This window comes from Myotis brandtii, unplaced genomic scaffold (assembly GCF_000412655.1).
Source record: "Myotis brandtii unplaced genomic scaffold, ASM41265v1 scaffold115, whole genome shotgun sequence".
NCBI classification, from domain to species: Eukaryota; Metazoa; Chordata; class Mammalia; order Chiroptera; family Vespertilionidae; genus Myotis; species Myotis brandtii.
Window position 1 is genome coordinate 1,823,649 of NW_005353967.1, and position 23,092 is coordinate 1,846,740.

At 44.0% G+C, this 23,092-nt stretch overlaps 1 protein-coding gene across 1 annotated transcript in view; it reads left to right on the plus strand.

The window, feature by feature from the left end:
* Window positions 1–23,092, plus strand: part of PDZD2 (PDZ domain containing 2) — a 233,302-nt gene that overhangs the window by 194,492 nt on the left and 15,718 nt on the right. Inside the window, exons 8-18 of the mRNA XM_005857886.2 lie at window positions 1,885–2,027; window positions 5,179–5,298; window positions 5,614–5,728; window positions 8,201–8,274; window positions 8,421–8,646; window positions 9,408–9,525; window positions 11,117–11,249; window positions 15,667–15,748; window positions 17,211–17,245; window positions 17,996–18,122; window positions 19,314–20,110. Of these exons, the coding sequence (XP_005857948.1) occupies window positions 1,885–2,027; window positions 5,179–5,298; window positions 5,614–5,728; window positions 8,201–8,274; window positions 8,421–8,646; window positions 9,408–9,525; window positions 11,117–11,249; window positions 15,667–15,748; window positions 17,211–17,245; window positions 17,996–18,122; window positions 19,314–20,110 (1,970 nt within the window). The remainder of the gene's footprint in view (window positions 1–1,884; window positions 2,028–5,178; window positions 5,299–5,613; window positions 5,729–8,200; window positions 8,275–8,420; window positions 8,647–9,407; window positions 9,526–11,116; window positions 11,250–15,666; window positions 15,749–17,210; window positions 17,246–17,995; window positions 18,123–19,313; window positions 20,111–23,092) is intronic.

A 23,092-nucleotide genomic window follows, 5' to 3' on the forward strand; every position in this document is an offset into this window, starting at 1 on the left:
GTCTTAGTAATTAGCTTATATGTGCCATGAAAGGAAAAAAGTTGAAAATCGCAAATATCAAGTATAATGTGAACATTGTAATATGATTATGGCTATTGTATTCAATGTAATTAAACATGATTTAAGATTTAAGTTCCTTAAATTATCTTATTTTTAAATGGCAAGGGTGTCTTTAAATATGACCAGTATAAAAATTTTTTTAAACAGGACCCAACAGTACTAACCAAAAAGAAAAAAAATCTATTTGTTGTACTGTGTTAAAATTATGAACTTTGGCCCATCAAAAAAAATAAATAAATAACATTAAGAGAGTGAAAAGGCAAGTCACAGACATAGAGAAGATATTTACAATAATACATAGACCCTATGATCTATCCAAATATCCAAAATATATTAACAAAGAAAATTAAAAGTCTATAAATCAACAACAAAAGACAGAAACCCAATAAAAGAATGAGCAAAAGACTTTAATAAGGCACTTGCCAACTTTACAAAAGAGAAACCGCCAATGAATATTTTAAAAGAAGCTCAATCTCATTAGTTATCAGTGAAATGTAAATTAAAACCACAATGAAATGCCATTCTATATCCACCAGAGTGGCTAAAATTACAAAACTGCCACCACTACAATAAATAAATAAATAAAATAAGTAAATAAAAAGACTGCCACCACCGAGTATGACACAGACGTGGAGAAGCTAGAACTCAGGCACACTGGGGATATGACATTGGTAAGGTACATGTGTACCTGTAACCCAGCAACTCCTAGATCTGCATTCAGCATACACGACATCTACAAGATTTTTCAATAATAGCATATTCTAGATCAGGGTCAGCAAACTACCATCCACAGCTATATTTGTATAGCCCATGAGCTAGAAATGCTTTCTACATTTTTGGTGGGTTATTAGAAAGTTTTGTAAATAATAGGCAACAGAGACCATTTGTGGCCTATAAAGCCTAAAACATCGACTATCTAGCCTTTACCAAAAAAAAAAAAAAAGCTTGCTGATCCTTGTTCTAGACCTAAAAACTGGGAATAAACCAAATGTCCATCAGCAGAAGGATAATAAATTGTGGTATGTTTATACAATGAAATAGCACACAGAAGTGGGATGGATGATCTCTGGGCATGCAACAGCATGGTGGAATTTCACAAACAAATGCTAAGAATGAAGAGCCACACACACACACACACACACAAAAGTACATCTTGTATGTGTTCATTTATATAAAGGTTGAAAATAGGCAAAAGTGATCTATGATGTTAGAAATAGGTTTAATGGTTACCTTGGGCAAGGGGTGGTTAGTTGCACAAAAATGGGCTTTGGAGTTCTGGCAAGATTCTGTCTCTTGGTTTGGGTGTTGGTAATTGGTACATCCACTTTGTGAAATTTCATGGAACTGTACACTTATTTGTGCACATTTCTGTAAGTTGTTATAATTCTTTTAAGTTTATTTTAAAAGTCATTATTATACATGAAAAACACCCATCTGCCCCAACAATGGAACTATAACAACCACAAAGTGATATTCCTCCATCATTAGAAAACCATCCACTCATACATTCTCACTGTTATTTATTGCCTTATCAACCATGGCTACATCTTACTTGGATGAAATATATACATTGCCCTTAACTGGTTCCTTTAAAAACTGGCACTTTTTTAAAATAATCTGGCATCAATGGCCTCAACACATACTGAACTTACGTAGAACTTGATGGCAGAATGTGGTGAGCTTGGTGCTTTGAAAGAATTGGACAGCAGACCTTCTGAAAACCATGAGTGTGGGTATAAATGCAACAAATCTGTGCCTATGTTTGCTCTTAAGCTTCTTTTCATCCCATATCAAGCCATGTCTTCTTTCCCCTGTATTTTCCAGGGGGTGTACACCGTCTAGAGTCTGTTGAAGAATATAATGAGCTGATGGTGCGAAACGGGGACCCCCGGGCCAGGATGTTGGAGGTATCCCGAGATGGCCGGAAGCACTCGCTACCCCAGCTACTGGAGTCTTCGGGATCACAGGTAGTCAGTGCCATGGAGCCTCTTGCTTTCTCACGCAGTCACAGTTGACCAGTCAGGGATGGGAGAGTACGCTTCTACCCTGGGGTCTCTAGGCTTTCTTTTATCCTTTCAAAGACAGCAAGAGCATCTGTGTTCTGAAGAACTGCTCGTCTATGTGGGCCAGGAGTATTTGGGACTAGAGCTATTATACAGGGAGTGAGGACTGTTTGGGGAGGCTAGAAGGAAGTCAGCCTACTATTTGAAAACAGTAGATGAAAACAATCCCTTGTTGGATCTTGACATCTTGATTCCCTTCCTACTATGTGTTTTAGAACCAAGAGCTGTCTTCAGCTGCCTGGAGATAATGACACCTCATGGTCTGGTGAACCACCATCACTGGTTTAGTGGGCATGTCAGGAGTCAGTTTAACAACTGGGTGGGCGGATGTTGGGTCATATGAGAGAGGGAAGTGTGTGTGTGTGTGGTGTGTGTGTGCCTATGCTGTGCTGGGATCCTGCCTGTTACACAGTAATGACTCAAATAGCCAGGGTCAGAGGGGGCTGCAGAGAGGGGTGAAGTGGGCAATGATGTTAATATTCCAGGGCCTGGCCCCATAGGTCAGGGGTGGGGAACCTTTTTTCTGTCAAGGGCCATTGGGATATTTACAACATCATTCATGGGCCATACAGAATTATCAACTTAAAAGTTAGCCTGCTATATTTGGTCAAACATATAATTAACTCACCCCTAAAGCCTTGGCAGGGCCAGACCAAATGATTTCGCAGGCCTTATATGGCCCACAGGATGGACGGTCCTCACCCCTGCAAGTGTTCAGGGCTCCATAACCCTGAACGGGAACTCTTCCTCAATTACATCATCCTCAACTCAGGGGAAACTGGGTAGACATCTCATAACCAAGTTGGAAGCAGACTCAGTCTCTGGGGAACCCGTAGAAGGTTCTTTGAGTCCTGGCACCATCAGACCAGAAAGTGAAGGAGCCACATGGTTGGGCTGGTTCAGTTAGTGTGGAAATGAGAGGGTTGGCTGCCATCATGGCCAAGGATGTCTAGCCCTGAGATAGTGGCCTACTGAGGAAACCTGACCATATTTATAGCCTCTAAATACCTATTTCTAACCAGGCTTCAAGGAACAAGGAAACGTGGCTAGTAAAGATTGAGGGAAAATACTTTTTTAACCTCTTTGAGTTGTCCTTTCTCTTGTCTTCTCTTTCTACTTTCTGCCCTTCTCTTTTTCTCTCGGGATTCTCACCTTTCTTTTTTGTTGTTCTCTCTTCCTCCACTAAAAAGTATTGTCTAGAATAGAGCACTCCACTAAAACTGTCTGCGATGATGGGAGTGTTTTGTACCTGTACTGCCCCGAATAGTAGCCACAGGTATCTACTGAGCACATAAAAAGTGGCTGGCAAGACAGGGCTATGTTTTTTATTTTAATAATCTTCATTTGAACATAGACGGCCACAGGTGGCTGGTGACTGCCATACTGGACAGCACAGGTCTAGAAGGTACCACAGGCCTCGGTTCCCACTGGTTCCCCAGGGGGAGATGGAATTGGTGCTGCTGGAGATTGGTGATCAGAGAGAGTTCCCTTACGAATCCACACATGCAGCTGTGTACTCAGGGGTTGAAAACCCTTGGGCTGTGTTGGGCCTTTTCCACAGTGGTTTCAGTAAAAGGGTGGTAACCTTGCCAAGCCAACGTCTTTTTTTATTTTAGTTATTTATTTATTGAATCAGACAGAGTCTGGGAGGCCAACATAGCTGGCAGATAGTTTGTAAAACTGCAAAATATAATTGTTCTAAGCCGCCGGGAATACAAAAATGTTAGCAGACATCTCGTTTCTACCTTTGACTGTAGAATACATCCATTAAGGATACAAACTATTTCTGATGTCTCTTTTCTCGTATTAAATATGAAGTCGTCTTTTTTTTTTTTTTTTTTTTTTTTTTTTTTGCTTATACTGGAATATCTGTCATTTAAGAAATTTATTCTAAGAAGAATCACAAGGAGCTAGACTGCAGAAGTGTTTTAGCAATAGATTTGTAGACTCTCTTGTTTAGGTTATAATGGTGGGCCCTGCTTGCACACGTATATACTGGGTGGTGGACAGGATAGAGATGGAGATTTGCGCTGGAAAATATTTTATTGTGCACATGTGAGGGATTAGACCTGAAGCTGCTGCAGTTGCTCAGCGGGATGTTTTATGCAGAATAACAGTTATCTGGGTTTGCGGTTTGGGTTTTATAAGAAACAAGGGCTTACTAAGTTTTTGAGTGAGAGAATTAAGCTTAAAATGGGGAATGGTTCCTGACCATGATTATGAACTTGAGGTGAGGGTTGGGGGGAGGGGGTGACTTCCAGGGGGGACCCTAAACCCAGGGTGGTCATCGTACAGCTCTGAGGCCTCTGGGTTTCTGGTTCCTGACTCCATTCCAGAAAGCCAGAAGCAGGATCCGTGGAGTACAGTTAAGGAAAGAAATAACAGATGTCTGCAGCCTCTGAGCCGTTCTTTCTGTGGAGGAAGAAGGTGTGGCCATTTATTGCAGGAGGATTTATTCCTCTGCTTCTATTTAAAGCCTTTTGTTTGTTTGTTTTATTTAAATCCTCATCTGAAGATATGTTTTTAGAGAGAGAGATCTCTGTGAGAGAGAAACATTGATCGGTTACCTCCCATACGTGCCCTGACTGGGTAACGAACCCGCAACCTAGGTATATGCCCTTACCAGGAATCGAACTCGCAGCCTTTTGGTGTATGGAACGATGCTCCAACCAACTGAGCCAATTTTGTTTGTTTTATTTAAATCCTCATCTGAAGATATGTTTTTAGAGAGAGAGATCTCTGTGAGAGAGAAACATTGATCGGTTACCTCCCATACGTGCCCTGACTGGGTAACGAACCCGCAACCTAGGTATATGCCCTTACCAGGAATCGAACTCGCAGCCTTTTGGTGTATGGAACGATGCTCCAACCAACTGAGCCACCTGGCCAGGGCTCTCCAGTGTTCTTCATAATAAACTTTCTTAATGCCGCTGGACCAGGGAGGAATGGCTACCTAACCCCAAAGACAGCTGAGGTTTTCAGAATCTGAATGTAACTGATGCCAGAGGCCCAGAGGGTAGCTGGGACTCTCTGGCCTTCTGTCTGCTGACTGTAGGAATACCACATCGTGAAGAAGTCCACCCGCTCCCTGAGCACCACGCAGGTGGAGTCTCCGTGGAGGCTCATCCGGCCGTCGGTCATCTCCATCATCGGGCTGTACAAAGAAAAGGGCAAGGTGAGCGCTCTTCTGCCCGCTGTAGCCCTCAGGCGCAAGTTAGCATATATTTTCTAATTGGTTACTTTTTATTATTGTTGTTTTTATATGAAATTAACAAACGTTTAAAGGGGAATAGATTATGTGTCCTTATGTGTATGTGAGTGGCTCCCCAGGCGTACTTTCCTGTGGGCCTCTGAGTGAGATGGTCACACCCTTTTGCCTTAACTGTGGGCGTGGCTGGGGAAGACACCTCAGTTAAATACTGAAATGGGGAGGATGCCCTCAGGTAAGTACTGCAGTGATAACCTGGACCTCCGTCTGCTTTGGGTGCAGGGCCTTGGCTTTAGCATTGCCGGAGGTCGGGACTGCATTCGAGGACAGATGGGGATTTTTGTCAAGACCATTTTCCCAAATGGATCAGCTGCCGAGGATGGAAGACTTAAAGAAGGTAGGAGAGAGCCTCTTGGTGTCCTCAGTGGGGGTGAGCTCTGCTTCCATGGGAATCTGCCCCTTGGCAGATGTGGGGTGAATGCACAGCAGTTGGGGGCTGTGGGCTTGGGAGCGGAGTAGCCTGGGCTGAATCCAGCACTTTCCACATCATGACCTTGGACAGTTGTAACCTGACCTTCACTTTCCTCACTTAAAAACATGGGGAATTAGTACCAACCTTGAAGAGTTGTTGTGAGGATTAAATGAGATATGTGAAAAGTGGCTTGCTATTTTTATTTGGGTCTTTAAATATCTTCCTTATTCCCTTGATCCTTGATCAGGTTTCTTGTTTGGAAGATTTCTGAGAGTTTGTGGACTGGATACGTACACATCTTTTAAGTTCTCCACAGCACCTACCATTTTACCTACCGCTCACATAAACATGCTAAACACGTGCTTCCCCCAACACACCGCTTTACAGAGATGTAATTAATAGTTAACTGTGTAAGTTTAAGGTGTATGACATGACATGTTGTGGAATGATTACCACAGTAAAGTTAGTTAACACCTCCATCACCTCACATCACTGTTCTGTGTATGCAGGGCGAGAACATTTAAGACCTACTCTCAGAGCAATTTTCAGGAATAGAACTTAGTATTAACTGTGGTCACCATGCTGTACATTAGATCCGCAGACCTTGTTCATGAATTCTGATTTTTCTTCCTTTTTATGAACACACTTCCTTCATGAGATGATTAAATCACAATATTTCCAGTTACCTTCAAAAATGGTGTGGCTGCTCATTTCAGTTGGCCCAAAGTATAGGTGCTGCTGTATGAAGCATACAGTTGTTGTTTTTATTAACTGATAGAGTGAGTTGGAGTCTCCTTGTTCAGGCAGTGACCCTGGAAGCCTGGATGCTAATGATGAGACGTGAGCAGGCTTCATATGTTGATGGCAGAGTACTTATTTCCCTCTCTTAGAGGAAGCCTTGGCTCCCAGGGGTGTCTGTGTCTGTGTACAGAACAACGGAAAGTTCTAGCAGCAGAGCATTTTCATAACGGATGTGCCCTGTGTTCACTTGATTGACAGTCTCCCTGCAGCGCTGGTGGACTGCAGCAAAACGGAGGCAAAATCAATACTTAGGAAAGGTTAATAGCACGCGAGTCTTCCTAATACTCTTTTTTCCCATCTGTATCATTTATAATAAAGACAAGTCGTTGAAATGGATTTTCAACCTGTTGAATGGTCTGTCGTCTTTAAATCTTGTGTGAAAATTTTTAAAGGCTGAGCAATCATTTTAATGTTTCCATCCTTTTCCCATGTGGCAACAAACCCAAAACCTCACCTCGTTGAGTAATCAGCTGTGCCAGGTGATTTTTAAACAGATTCCGTCACTTATTTTACAACTTCTGCAGTTGCATTAAAGGGAAGGCACACAACAAATGCATGGGGAGTGGTTACATTTTTACACTCATGGACAGGGTTCCTTTGATCAGGTGCACAGTGTGCTCCTGGGACTGGCCATCCCCAGGAGGGGATGTGAGAGATCTTGTGCTGCTTTGCACTCTGTCATAGGTAAGGGAAGTCCCTCTTCCATCCTACACTGCTGTGCAAGGTCCACCTCTTTTTCTCTCAGGGCCCCTTTGTGTAGCGTTTTTGATGAACTGTTATTTTTAAAAAAACAGACTATGTTACAAGAGTACAAACTAGAACAAACTCTGCTAAGTCAACAGGATGTTCAAGTTCTTTTCTATTCCCAGCAGACACTATCAACAGCTTGAAAATGACCTAACTATACCTTCTTGGAGTTGAAGATGAGTCCGGGATGGGGGGCTGAGGGGAGAGACTGTGAATGCAGTTTGACATTAGCCTACAATAATTTCTGACACAGAAGTGTGTAGTAGCGTGCCCGCTTAATGACGGAGAACCTGGAGCACCACTAAGGCTGGGCATCTAGACTATTTCTAGAGGTGGGGCTGCCATTCCTAAATAATATCTCACAAGGTTTTGTTTTGTTTGTTTTCTTTTTGTCTCTGTTGTTGAGATGATTTCCCCTGCTCTGTGATGATTCTCTGGGCCCAGAGATGGGAGTGGCTTCTCACATATGTGCGTTCATGCTTCACTGCCTGTGGGTTTAAGTTTTTAAACAGAGACCATGAGGAAAGACTTGGGACTTCGTTTTTGCAGTTTGATCTCTAAACATAGGACATCTGATATTAAACTTGGCAATGGCTAAAGAATAAGACTTGGATGCTTCCCATAGTTGTTTTAATTAAACGTGGAAATACAGAGTTACTGTAAAGAAATATGCATTCATTGCTCCATTTTGTGACATTCCTGGGAGCTAAGCTAAGGAACGTGGATGCAAGGATAAAATTCACTTTACAGAGTTGTAAATCAGGGACCCTGTGGTATCCTATTCGCATACTGACAGATTCCCCTAAATTAAAGCTTGACGTTAATGTTATTCTCCTATTTGGTCACTAGGGGATGAAATCCTAGATGTAAATGGAATACCAATAAAGGGCTTGACGTTTCAAGAAGCCATTCATACCTTTAAGGTAACGACATTCTTATTGATCTCCTTTATTTTCTGATGTTTTTCTTCATCTCCTTCTGGTTTGGGTTTGGGTTTAGTGTTGTTTTTCACCCTTTGGCATAGGGACGGTCTGAATGTTTCAGCCCTACGTTCGTTTTGTTTCCTCAGCAAATCCGGAGTGGATTGTTTGTGTTAACCGTCCGCACAAAGTTACTGAGTCCAAGCCTCACGCCCTGCTCCACCCCCACACACATGAGTAGATCCAGCTCCCCAAGCTTCAACGCCAGTGGGGGAACCTCGGCGGTGGGCTCTGATGAAAGCAACTCCTCATCCCTGGGTCGGAAGGCCCATGGGCCCAAGGACAGAATTGTCATGGAAGTAACGCTCAACAAAGGTGATGCCAGCTGTTCCTCACCTTTGTTACATGCTCTCACATAACAATGTGAACTTTTTATATTTTTCCTATGAATCGTTTCTTTGGAACGACCTGCTACCAACAACATATGATATTCTCTAAATGGACAGTGGGGTCAAAAGTGGAGATGTCAGTCATTTTCTAAAGTGAAGGGAAATTACCAGGAGCCCACAGGCCTATGAGCTCTCCCCAGATGAATCGCCGTGTGTCCAAGACTCCTGTTTAAAGAAACCACTAACCAGCTTAATTCCAGGGCTAATATAAAAATTTAAAGAAGAAAAGATCATAGTTAAGAATACAGTTAACACCAGTAACTAAGTCACGGGTGATCCCCAAATCATACTGCTTTTCATCTCTGTTTTCTTTCCTCCCCACCCGCTGTAGAAATATGAGGTGCAATTAAATAATCAAGGGATTAGGTGCTAAAACGAGGTAAAAGAAAACCTAAAGTTATATATCCAAAATAAAATATATTACCTCGACTCTGCCTATTTCCAAAAAATAGATTTGCAAACTAAGCAGAGTAGACCATTGAATAATTCCCAGTCCGGTTCAGCCATGTTTCTGCCAGAACTCATTTAATGAACAGAATGTGACAATGTGGGCAAAGAAAAGCAGGATTCACATTCTGAGTCTGGTCAAGAAATAAATGGCTATTGGTCTGAATATCCATTGATGCAGTTTCCAATCACTCACGCTTGTTTTTTGATGTTGTTTTCTTTGAATGATGCCTCTGGCAGAGCCCAGAGTTGGATTGGGCATTGGTGCCTGCTGCCTGGCCCTGGAGAACAGCCCTCCGGGCATCTACATTCACAGCCTTGCCCCGGGATCCGTGGCCAAGATGGAGAGCAATCTGAGGTGCGTAGTAAACCTGGCATGTCCGTGAATATTCTGAGTACATACACGTCAGATACCTGCCCTGTTACATTCCTTTATGTGATTCTAAATCTTAGTATTAGTTGCAGAAATATAGCCTGGATTATAATTAATAGCATCTCCAAGGTGAAAAGCTAATAAAAATGAAACAGTTGAATTAGAGAACTCTGGATCTTGGCTTTTCCTGTGTTGTTCTATTTGGACACAGAAGTTCAGTTTCAGAAATGACAAAACACAACTCTATACAGATAACTGTGATTCTCTAAATATGTCCTTTCACTTCTATATTCAGTTATGGGAAATTCAGTGGAGATGCTGGGACTTGCTCATTATGATTCAGGATCACTGGGTACAAGAGAGTCCTCAAATCATGCCTTTATTACTCAGCGTCATCTCTTGAACCTTTTCTGTTGTTTCATTCCTTTCTGAGTGGTGATGTCGAGATGCTTACTGTCTGAAGTCACTGAGTGTCTGATTTCTTGATCCAGCTAGCTGCTGCGTGGTAGCATGGGTATCCTGTTTATACAAGACATGCCTAGGTATTCTGTTATATAATAGTTGCTATGGGTCTGTGCCCATCTAAACTTCACAAGAACATACATGTATTGCACAAAGCACTCTGTGCAAACAGTATCACCTTTCTTCCCACTAAGTTTCTAAGTCCTTGAGCAGTTGAGGAATTATCAAAATGACATTCCTTGAGGTTGCCATCTTGGGGCCCTGTTAATAGATTATATTATGTTTTTAGTTAATCATCAGAGTGAATTTCCATATGAAAAAAAAAGTTAGCAAATCATCCAAAGTACATTAAAGAAAATATACTTTTAGAACCCAAGGAAAAAAAAATCCTTTAATGACATCCCAAGATGATGTTTCTTTCTTGAATGGTTCCATATGTCTGGAGCCTGCCAAATGAACATTCTTCAAACCCCATATAAAGAGTCTTTGTTCTCTCGTCCTGAGTTCTCTCCCTATAATTTCAAGTCAAAAATGGGCATCTTGTCTTCAATTTCTCATTTGTTCAAATTTGAAACGTTTTTACAAATTCTTGGGTAACCTTTGAGCTTCAGATATTTCCTCCTTAAATTATATTACAATAATCATTTCAAGATGGTAGGAAAAAAGAAATGGATGGTGGTCGAGGGGCTATCACGTGATGATTGAGAGGTAGACAGACCTGAGTTCAACAGTGTGTGACCTCTAGCTGACCTCTCTGAGCCTGTGGTCTTCTCTACATAATGGGACTAATAATACCCCTTCAAGCACCATTCTGTGGATGGCTTTGTACAGTGCCTGGCATATACTACGTGCTCAAGAAATGTTAGCCTGCCTTGTGGTCCTTATTATCTGTTTTATTTACCTTTACTACTTCTGAAAATTTGGGTAGATAAGCATAATGGCTTTTGCCAATTTAAAATCCAATGTGTTTACATGAACGTGTTGCTCTTTTACATATATGCAAAGATGAAATACTTCTTTATTCAGAAGAGTTTCCTTGTTAGAAACCTCTCCCAGAAGAAAACCTTATGAAAAGTTGACTATTAACACAGTGTTGATTATGTTGCCTCCTTAGCCGCGGAGATCAGATCCTGGAAGTGAACTCGGTCAACGTCCGCCACGCTGCTTTAAGCAAAGTCCACGCCATCTTGAGCAAATGCCCCCCAGGACCCGTGCGCCTTGTCATCGGCCGGCACCCTAATCCAAAGGTGAAGTACTTCATACTGTTCTGCGTTTGGGAAGACGGCCTGGCTGTTTGTCCAGGAGCAGTGACACACACATTACAGTGAGACACATGCTCTTTGGTGGGTGGGGCGGTGACTCGGCTAGGGATGGGAATCAGCCTGAGGCCACACAGCGGCCCAGGTGACAGCTACACGGGGGAAACGAATCATTGATCTGGACTTCTTCGTCTTCATGTTCTCAGGAAGATTTATTAGACAATTCTGACAGTGTTATTGGTGAGTGTAAAATTTGGTAGAAGGTAGCAGTGCTGGGTCTGGTTAACCCCAGCTGGCCATGTGATGATCTCTGGTGAGGTACTTAACCTATCTTGGGTTTCTGCATCCAGAGTATCTGAGCGCATTACACAAGATGACTTGTCCGGGCCGTCCTGACCTGAGCAGAATACTTCTGTAATTAGGCTTAACAGCCCACTAATATTTTTTAGCACCGATATCACTCAATTGACCAATAATGAACTTGAAGGTTATCGTAGCCCCTGTCCCCTAGGCCTCTGCTGTTATTTGGTTATCTCTTCTAAACGTGTGCAGTTGCTTTTAATTTTTTCAGCTAGTCACAAGACACCTCAGCAAGTTCAACTCAACCCTCCTTGAATGCTAATTTTTGTTACTTTGAGCACTCGATGTACAAATCGTTTAAAATTAGTTTGTCTCTAACATTGTCAGCAGGTTGTATTTTACAACATTTAGTCCTTTCCTTTTAACAACTCAGAATGCTCATTGGTCATGCTAGTTCGGTCCTTGCCTGTCCTGTGGCCACCAGCCCCTCCCTTGTATTGTTTGCAGGATTATTTGATTATGTCCTAAGTGGTCCCAGGCTGCTGAGCTTTATGCCATTTTAAGAATAAGAAGTCTGTGCCAAGAGACGCTGTGGGTCCTCTCAGGGGCCACGCCCGGGATTTCCTTAGTGCATTAACGTCATGGCATCGTGCTTAGTGTCTCTGGTGTTCGCTGTGGCCCTGGTTCTCCCAGTGCCAGTAAGTGCTTCCGGCTGTGCCTCCATGCCTGGGCCTGAGAGGTGATGTCAGCCACGGTGCTTGGACAGAGGCTGTCATTAGACTGATTCAGAGTCAGCACCACTGCTTCCCCACCCCCCGCCCCCCCCACTCCCGCTTATTGTTTTCTCTGGTCTATGTGTCTTCTCAAAAATGTCTTCCATAGAAGCTTCCTGGAAATCATTAGTATAAAATCAAGTTCTTCTACCTCTCCCCCGTTTTTCCATGACATTCCCCTTTTTCTCCATTCTGTTCTGCAGTCCTGACACTTTCTCTGCTTCCTGGAAATCATTAGTATAAAATCAAGTCCTTCTACCTCTCCCCCGTTTTTCCTTGTCATTCCCCTTTTCTCCATTCTGTTCTGCAGTCCTGACACTTTCTCTGGGCACCTGTTTACTCCATTTCCCCGCTCTCCCCTTGACGCTCTGGGTCGCTTCTAACATCGTTTTGCCTCATCATCACAGCCTGACCAGCCTCAGCTCCTTGCTCCAGAGCCCTCTCTTGGGTTCCACCACCCACATGGCCACACCACCTCTCACCTCAGGAAGCAGTCCACTAAGCTGTGGCTGAGCTGGCACATCCCTCAGCAACGCAATAGAAAGTTCCGTGCTCAGTGCTTGGCAGTCTGATGGCTTCAGGGCACGGCTGACTTCAAGTCCATTCCACTGCAACGCAGGCCACGGTCTGTTCAGCGGTCCACATCACCTCAGCCCAAAAGCATCTGCCTGATTTGCTAACCCAGTCAGACAAGCAAACAAAGATGGCATTTCAGTGCAAAGCATGATGATCCAGAGGGACTGTGGTCTGCGATCCTTGAACACGCAGGTTGAGTCGTGTTTCCAGCCGCAATAAAATGGTCCTCCTGACGGTGTGGGAGATAATGGCCAGCAAAGCCACAGTAATTGTTTGGCCGCACTTCACTCTTCCTCCTAGGTAAACATGGCGTGCTCAGTTGTAACATCATACCATATTTTTCTTCTGGTCAAGGTTCCATTTTATGTTTAGTGTATTTTTGTGCTGCTTACCAATAGTACAGTTTGATACTGAATGTATGTGCTTCCTTAGTTTTCATGTTGTTCCAAGAGAAATACCACAAGGATTTTCTTTTCTTCTGTTTCTCTAACGGCTGGAGCAGTGGCTGCCCGCTTGGGATATTCAAACCCTCCAGGTCTAGACAAGCTGAGATTTGGACCCGCTCAGCAGCAGCGTCTAGCTTACGTTAAGTAGAAGAAAGTATTGATAGTAGAGGTCTGTTTTTAACTGGTGCTGGGCTCTCAAGCATGATTCGAATTATCCAGGAAATCTTTCACTCATTTCAAACCCCAACCATTTTTTTCCCCACTCTGAAAAACAATTGCAAATCTTGAAGGCCTAATATCAAGAAAAAGTTGCAACCACTGCTTTAGCTGATATTTTCCCTGACTTTTTTATACAAAATTACGTTTTGCTTTATGAAGGTGTGTGTGTGTAAGCAAGTGTATATGCCACTGTGCATGTATGTGTACATATTTTATTTCCAAAGAACCTACTATAAAGTATTACATAAAGGCCATGATGTGATTGTGGTTCAATGTAATGCTAAATCCTGTATAGAAATATTTACACACTTAAGACAAATTGCTATGCTTCACCAAATATTATTTAGACTAAATGTTATTTTAGTATACAAAATTATCATTCTAAGTTTAAAATTAAGCCTTAATTTTTAAAAAAGTTACTTAAGTTATGTAATTGTCTTTTAAAACATCTCAAAGTTTAGCATGTATCAGGCTTTTAAAAAGTCTTCTCATGAATGATGACAGGGTGGATAACAACTTATGCGGGGGGGGGGGGGGGGTCTATGAACCTACTGTGATACCAATAAATACAGAAGGAGCCGAGGCCGGTTTGGCTCGGTGGATAGAGCGTCGGCCTGCGGACTGAAGGGTCCCGGGTTCGGTTCCGGTCAGGGGCATGTACCTGGGTTGCGGGCACACCCCCCGTAGGAGATGTGCGGGAGGCAGCTGATCGATGGTTCTCTCTCATCGATGTTTCTAACTCTCTATCTCTCTCCCTTCCTCTCTGTAAAAAATCAATAAAATATATTAAAAAAAAAAAATACAGAAGGAAAAGAAGAGTTATGAAATCACTATATTGAAAACTTCACTATAAGAATTGATTCAGACAAGAATACTCAATGAAGCTAAAACCATTGAGTGAAAATACACTGGGGAGCAGGATTTGACATAGTTTCAAGCTATCTCCTTACAGATGACCCATTAATGACCAAAAATAAAAATAAAATAAAAATCCAGTGGAGAAATCTGCTGAACTCCGTCCCAATCACTTAATCAAAGTTATCACCAATTATGAAACACACTGACCCTGCGTGCTGCTGTGATGCACTGAGAAGGAAACGAGTTTTATAGTTTTTCTGCCCAAAAATGCATAATCTAAATCTAAGCATGAAGAAACTATTTAGGCACATCCTTTGAGGGTTTGGATTGGCCTCATTTCTTCCAAAATATCAGCATCATGAAAGACAAAGAAGGGCTCTGAATTGCTTTGGCTTAAAGGAGACCAAAGAGACATGACCCTAGATCATGCAATGAATTCCGGATTGCCAAAAAGAAAAAGAAAAAAGAAAAGGAATTCCATGAAGTATAACTATGCAGAAACCTTTGTCGGTGACAGCCCACTGAAGTCCAGCAGATAAGGGGCTTGCGCAGACTGTAACCGTTCATCACTGTGCACAGCATTTAGCTCAGTGACATTTTCCCCTGGAGAGATGTAGTTGAGGAAAGACTCGGTGATTTGCATTCTCCAGGAAAACCCTTATCTTATCGCAGGCCGGCATCAAACTTCCTGGGAACCACTTCCAGTCTGAGTGGTGTTTCTGAAGGAGACTTCTAGGACAGTTGGTTAAACTGGAACACGAAATGTAGGTATAGTAGACAGTCATTTGTATCAGCATTGAATTCCCTGAATTTGATAATAGTACCGGGGTTATTTAAGGGAATGTCCTTGTTTTTAGGAGCTATGTGATAAAATATGTACAGGTGACAGGTCACGATGTAAGTTTGACATTGTTTCGATAAAGTTTAGGAAAAAAGAGTTAGAAGTGAGTGTCCCAGAGAGAGGCAGATACCAGCCCCTGCACTTGATTGCTTTGCTTAACGAACTTGGGAGCCAACGGAAGGTCTTGTGAGTATATTGTTTCCAGCAGCCAGTCAGCCCAGCTCGGGTCTTCTGTGCCCTGAGTGATGGCTTCAGGGGACGAGCAGGACCCTCGGCCCCTGGTTTTCTTTCCTCTTGCCTCTGCTCAGCTTCTGCCTCTCTTTCTAGCTCCTTTTTGTTGGGGGAAATAAGTAAATAAACCCATCTAACTTGTGCTTTCTGCTGAAATCCAGGTTTCCGAGCAGGAAATGGATGAAGTGATAGCACGCAGCACTTACCAGGACAGCAAAGAGGCCAGTTCCTCTCCTGGCTTAGGTACTGTACCCGCACATTTTCATTCAACCTTCGGAAGCGTCTCATTCGGTGCCCCCTGGGGCACTCCCGTGCAGTATGACTGGGTTCTCTCTCTGTGATTATCACGTTGGACAGAAGTTGCTGTCATAGAGATGCTATGCTTTCCCTTAGTGGCTGCTTCTGATATCTGCAGTAGTTTCATCTGCTTTATTAGAGTTCTAATCACGCATGCCTCTTAGATCACTTTAAGATGATTTGCAAAAATGAGTTAGCAGCATTTCATGGCTTTATGTGCAACTCATCTGACCTGTGCTCGCCGAACATGAAGCGAGACCAAAATATCAGCTGTTTGGTGTGTCCGTTGTTAGATGCAGAGTATAGTATCCAAAAACCCGGGGTTTCTTGACATCAATTAAAAGTTTCAACTTAAGAAAGGCAATCGAGGCTGCAGAAATCACGCTTTCCCCTTCCCACGTGGAACAGGTCAGGCGGAGGAGGACTGAGATAGTAAGAATTTCATATGAATTTAAAACAGGAAGCATGGAGTCCTATAGAATGGAACCTAAAGGAACTGCAAACATGTCTGAACTTGAGATATTACTCACGTCAGGATTGATGGGAGGAAAGGGCATTGAGCCATGAGTTGCTGGTTGTCAGAAGAAAGGAGAGGCATAGGAATTCTTGGAAACCATGAAATACCCTGATTATCTGCATCCATCATTAATATATTTAAAATTATGGCACAGCCATAATGGGCTCTTTATTCAGCCAGCCCGTTCTCCCGGCCTGCCTGGAAGCTGTCCTCTCATGCTCCCAGCGGAGCCCCTCGGTCATTTATAAAAGATATTATTAAGCCATGATCCTCATGCCCAAGATCTCTTGGCTCGTGGCATGTAATTTAAAGTCTCAATGCTGAGTCTTTTCATCCTTCAACTAAAGTCTAAAATAGATATTCAACCCTCTTCCCGGCTCTTGCGTGAGTTTCCTGGGTGGTGTCCCTTTGTTCATTCATCCTGTAGTCCACTCAACACACATTTCCTATCCAGGAGCCATGCTGAGCACCGTGGGGTCAGCTCAGTGAGGGTCTCAGCCCTGTACATAGTGAAAGAGCTGAGGAAGGGAGATGAGATGAATCTACTTATAATTTGATTATACCGTGTGCGTGGGAATTGGTGTATGAGTAGCATAAAATACTCTTGAGTTTCAGACGAAGTGCCTCCCAACTGGGATCATCATGGAGATGGTAGCACCTGAGTTCAGTCCTAAAGCATGAGCAGAATCTCGGGAGGTGGGGCGGGATAGGGACGGGGTTCCCAGGTAGACCGCATGCATGTCGATACCTGTGCACCTGGCCCATCAGTGCTAGTCAAGCAGAGAGAGCTTTGTTTAGTGTGTTTGGCTCCTCCTTTTCTAGTTAAGGATGTGAGCCTATTTGTACAGATTGGAGCTTTGTTGACAACATGGTGAATTTTTCCCCCAACAGGTACCCCCTTGAAGAGTCCCTCTCTCGCAAAAAAGGTGAGTCAGGGTGCACTGCTGCCTCACTCCGCTAGCCCATGAACAAATCCCTGGAGCCCAGAAATCAAATGTGAGGGCCCAGCCTGTATTTCTGTCCAATGAGTCATTTGGCCACTTTACACAGGAAATAGCAAACAATGCTGATTTGAGAACAAGAATATGAATGTGTTTCTTTTGTTAAATATTCATTCAGGAAAAGAAATAGAGCAACAGAATAAAAGAACCGAACTGCAATTTGAAAAATAGTTTTCTAAATGCTCCATAATAAGAGGGCGGGCCCTGGTTGGATTTGGGGGGCCTGCGTCTTTAAGGAGACGGTGGCATCGTTCCCGGCTGGCTGTTCCTGTGTCCCAGTGGTCTGAGCACAGGATCCGAGCTCCCCTGGGTTCTGTTTCATCAACAGGCTGCACAAGTGGCTTGGAATTCCATTCTGTTTTCCTATCGCTTCCTCACTGTTTTTCCTGGGAGGGTTGATACATGGCTGCTGTGGCTTTTCTCAGCATTGCCAAACATTTGGCAAAAAACAAAAACAAACAAAACAAAAAGAACCTTAAAAAATGTCTGGCAGCAACCGTTGGCTTTTGATTCATTAAACGTTTAATTGAGCCATCCCAAAGTAAATGGAAGTGGGTGTTCACGCCACAGCTGCTCCGAATGACCATGGATTAGAACAAAGTGTTCTTGGAAAGATAGGAAGTAATGTTGAGAATATTCCGCTTCCAAACCGTCCAACACTGTCCTCTTCAACAGGACTCACTGCTCTCTGAAGCCGACCTCTCCCAGTACTTTACCCCGGACGTCCCAGGCCCCTTGGCAGACTTCGTGGTGGCGGGCTCGGAGGACGAGGAGCACGCGGGGAGCGGCTGCAGCGCCTCCAGTAAGCGGGGACTGCGCTCCGGCTCCGCCACGCTGGCTTACCGCATACCACAGCGCTGTGATATGCAGAGAAAGGAAAGCCAGGCCTCTGGCTGAGCAGAAGCCATCTTTCTAGCCTGACTAAATCCAGAGTTTATTTTTTAAAAATGGCCACTTGATTCTGCAGTGAATGGGCTGGGCACACATTCTACCCCCAGTGGTGAAGGTGGCCTTTGGGTGCTGTGTACATAGCGGAGTCTTGAAATGCATGGCATCCAGGGTTTGGCACCCCAATGACCTATGTTTGAGGGGAATACCAGCCAAATGTCAGGTCCTTCCCTCCTGAGACCCTGACTTAATTATTTTTAGAAAGCAGTGAAAGATTCGGAACTTATAAGAGACAGACATTTAATCTCATTGATTATCTTCTCAGTATATGAGAAAAGGCTCTGACATGAGCGGTAGTGATTCCTCAGACTTGCTGCTGTGGCGGCCTGTTGCAGTTTATCTCTGATGTGTGAACATGAAAGTGCCCGTCTTAGGAGAGGCAGGGGAGGGTCACCCTGTGTCTCGTCTGGAGCAGCGGATGAGCTCACTCTAGTCTGATAGGAACATTTCAAGGTGGAAGCATGTGTCATTTTTCACTCTATTTAGCAAGATGTGTAGAGTTTGCTTAGCAGCCCAAGCCTTGCTTCCCCTCCGGGGCGGGACTCATTTGTAGATTATAACCTCAGGCTTAGCTGTGCCCACAGGCTGGGAGTTTACCTGCCCTTCAGTCAGGCCGCCTTTTTGCTGATGAAGGAAGGACCTCAGGTGGTAAGAAGGCCTAGGCCTGGGGCACTTGTTGGTCCCCCGACACCCTCCTAAAGAGGATTAGCAGCAGCAGCATCTGGGTTGAGCCCCAGCCATGCATTAGAGATCCTGATGGTGACAAGTTATGTATTCCTGTCTCTAGGCAGCACCCACATTTAAGTTAAGCAATTCAGAGGTTCAGGTACAAAAATAAAATAAACACACAAAAAGGGCGGCCAGAGGAAAACTCCCGGCTGTCCGCTCTGTCCCTGCAGACCTCAGAAAGGCGTATTGTTGAAGCCTGGCGCCCAGTGGCCAGAGGGCACCAGAGGGCCATGTGACTGTGGAAACGCTCAGGGGTTAAGTTGTTAAGATCAAGCCGGATGGGAAGCTATTTCATCTGACTTTCTCTCCCCACCAGCTCCCAAGGAACCAGGAAAAGCCAGGGCCAACAGCCTTGTGTGTCTAGGAAGCCAGCGGGGCTCTGGGCTCTTCCACAAGCAGGTGACAGTCGCCAGACAAGCCAGTCTGCCCGGGAGCCCACAGGTCCTCCGCAACCCTCTCCGCCGCCAGAGGAAGGTGGGCTGCTACGCAGACGACGCCAGTGATGAGGAGGAGTTCGAGGGCGAAGGGGACTGCATCTCCCTCCCAGGGAGCCTCCCAGGTGCCGGCAGGCCTCTGACAGAGGACGACTCTAGGCATGGCTTGACCTCTCCCAAGGTCATGGGTGTCAACAACCGAGAGGACCATCCCCAGAAAACACTGGTCAGCAAGGCCTCCTCGGTGCCTCTCCTCGGCAGCTCCCTGAGCTTAGAGAGTGTCCCAGGGGACTTGGGGGACACTCCTCCCCATGCAGCCAACCCGCTGTCTTCTGCAGAGGCCCCCCAGGGTGGCTCTGGCTGCTTGAGGAGGAAGGAACTGCCGGGGTCCAGGAGTTCACCCAAATTGGAATACAAAGCTGATACCCAGAGTCTGGTGAGTGTGGACAGCGCCAGTGCCCCCCAGCAGAGGAGTGAAAGCCTGGGGTGCAGGCACAGGCCAGTGGCCAGGGTCAGCCCACACTGCAAGGGGCTGGAGGCCTCAGCCAGGCCCACCGCGTCCGAGACAGTAAACCTGACTGCCGGAGGTAATGACCCCCAGGGTCTGGAATCTAAGGCCCAGGCCGCTTCCGTCCACGAGACCATGACTGGCTTCCGACCAGGTGGAGCTGTGGAAAAGGTAACTGAGTTTCTCCCAGGTACCTGGGATCTAGGTGGATGCTGTGTGAATGAAGGTGGAGAGTGTTAATGCACAGGGCGTGTGCCTAAAAGCAAGGACAATGATTGGAGAATTATCTTTTTAAAAAAATATATTTTATTGATTTCTGACAGAGAGGAAGGGAGAGGGATAGAGAGTTAGAAACATCAATGAGAGAGAAACATCGATCAGCTGCCTCCTGCACACCTCCTACTGGGGATGTGCCCGCAACCGAGGTACATGCCCTTGACCAGAATCGAACCCAGGACCCTTGAGTCCGCAGGCTGATGCTCTATCCACTGAGCCAAACTGGAGAATTATCTTTTGTCAACAGTCACTCATTTCAGTGCACTGACTGCTCCGGAATGTGTCAGCAGGTTGGGAGGGGAAGGGCCCAGGTGTTCAGTCATAGATCATTTGGCCAAAAGATATCATCGCTCTTACCTGTGCATGGGGCCTGTGGTCAGTGATGGAAGGGCAGTGCGAGGCAGGTAGAGGAAAACGCTGGTCTGGCCCGGTGTCTCCGCTGACTGGTTGGGTGGCCACTTCTTGAAGTTACCGCGCCTTTCTGAGCCACAGTTGTCTGGCCGTGAAGTCGGGATGCCGTGTGCCCTGATCCACTCACAAAGTTGGGGTAACCATCAAACATAGGGCAACAGTGATTAACTCCTGAATGGTCCCTATCTTATTTAACTTTCTGAGTAGGGGTAACCATCAAACATAGGGCAATTAACTCCTGAATGGTCCCTATCTTATTTAACTTTCTACAGTGATTATGTGTAATTAAAGCTACTCGTAGCCTTGTTGTGTCACATGAAAGAAACGTATCGTGCCACCACATGAAATGCAAGTTAATATTATGTTATTACTTGGTTACACCTTGGTCAGAATGACCCAAAATTACCAAATTGCTCGTTTTTAAAAATTTCAGAATATCTTCCCTTTAGCAAGGAGAGAGTAAGAGAAACAAATGTTACTTAAGATCTTCTCAACTATATGGTTTCTGTCTGAGCAGAGCTGAGGTGACTTGGAAGGCCATACTTATAAAGATGGGTATTCAAGTGGTTTATATAGCATATGTGTAAATAGACCAGAAAATACAAAGTCATAAAAACTATACTCAAAAGAAGGGGTTTTCCAAATCGTACAGAAAGAGTAGAAATGCACATTTTTTCCCTCCTAAACAATTACTCCCTCCAACTAGCACATGTGTTTAAAAATGTAATGTTCAGCTAATGGGTAAATGATACTTTCCTTTTAAAAAGTACCATTGACAAATTTCGGATAACTATATAAAGCCAAATTGGCATTTTTATTCATAATGATTTATATCTATAATAATAAGGGCTTTTGCCATTGTGGATTCGTATTCCCAATACGAACTTTGAACGGCATTTAAAACTTGTGCACCAAAGAAGTTCCAAAATTTGATTTTATTTACACGTGAGAAAGGAAATAGAATGCATTGCCATACAGTATTTACTCCCAAATACTGGAAGCTAGAAAAAGATATCTTTCTCTTTTGGTCAGCGGGTTGTCTTCCATTTTTTAATGCCTTTTAAATTGAGAGGAGATTCGCATGACCTAAAGCAACCATTGCAAAGCGTACGACCCAGCGGCACTGGGGCAGAGTGCTGCCCAGCCCCCCCCCGTCTAGGCCAGGACCCTCTGCCATCCTGCACTGCAGCCACGCCTGACCGGTGGGTTCCGCAGCAGGTGATGGACATGTCACAAGAGCAGCTGAGAGCCCTCTGTCGGTCCACCCCTTTCCTCTGCTGCCACCTTTGGGCCACTCTCTGACTCTATCCCAGAGGGTACATTTCAAATAAATCTGATTTGACTTTTTAGAAAGTTAGTTTCAACATTTTTCTACAGTAGATACTAGATGGAAGGAAGGAAGCTAAAGTGAAATTCTGAAATATTAAATGCCCATGTCATTTATCCAGATGAGTTCTCCCCCTAACTACCACAGAGGAGCTGAGTTGACAGTCTTGGGTATCAATATGCGATATAATATCGATAATTCCTTCCATCTATATAGTCTTTTGTAGGATGCATGTTGTTTTTATAACTTAATATTGTCTTTTATTTAAAATCCTGAATTAGGGCAAGTCTTCTCATCCCCCCTCCCTTTTTTTTTCTCAATTTTTAAAATTGTGGTAAAATATATATAATATAGTTTACCACGTTAATCATTTTTAAGTGTAAAGTTCAGTGGTAATAATAGTCATAATGTTATTAAACCATCACCACCGTCCATCTCCAGAACCCTTCATCTTGTAAAATGGGAACTATGCCCACTGAACAGTAACTCCCCGGTCCCCGCACACTGGCCCCTGGAAACCATTACTTTGTCTCTAGGATTTTAACTCCTTTTCCTACCTCATGTAAGTAGAATCATACAGTTCTTTTTGTGACTGGTTTATTTCACTTTAGCATGATGTCCTCAAAGCTCATCCATGTTGTAGCATGTCAGAATTCCTGTTCTTTTTTGAGACTAATACTCCATTGTACGTGTAGACCACATGTTTCTTAATTCTATCAGTGGACACTTGCATTGCTTCCATATTTTAGCTACTGTGAATAATACTTCCATGAACATAGGTGTACTAATGTCTCTTCAAGCCCCTGCTTTCAAATTTGGGGGATATACCCAAATTTGCTGGATCATGATGTTCTATTGTAGTTTTTTTTAAGGAACCTTCACACTCTTCAAAGTGGCTGCTTGTGAATAATACTTCCATGAACATAGGTGTACTAATATCTCTTCAAGCCCCTGCTTTCAAATTTTGGGAATATACCCAGAAGTGGGATTTCTGGATCATGATTGTTCTATTGTAGTTTTTTTAAGGAACCTTCACACTCTTCAAAGTGGCTGCACCAATTTACATTCCTACCAACGAGTGCACAAGGTTCTAATTTCGTCTCCTGCCCAACACTTGTTATTTCTGGTTTGGTTGGTTT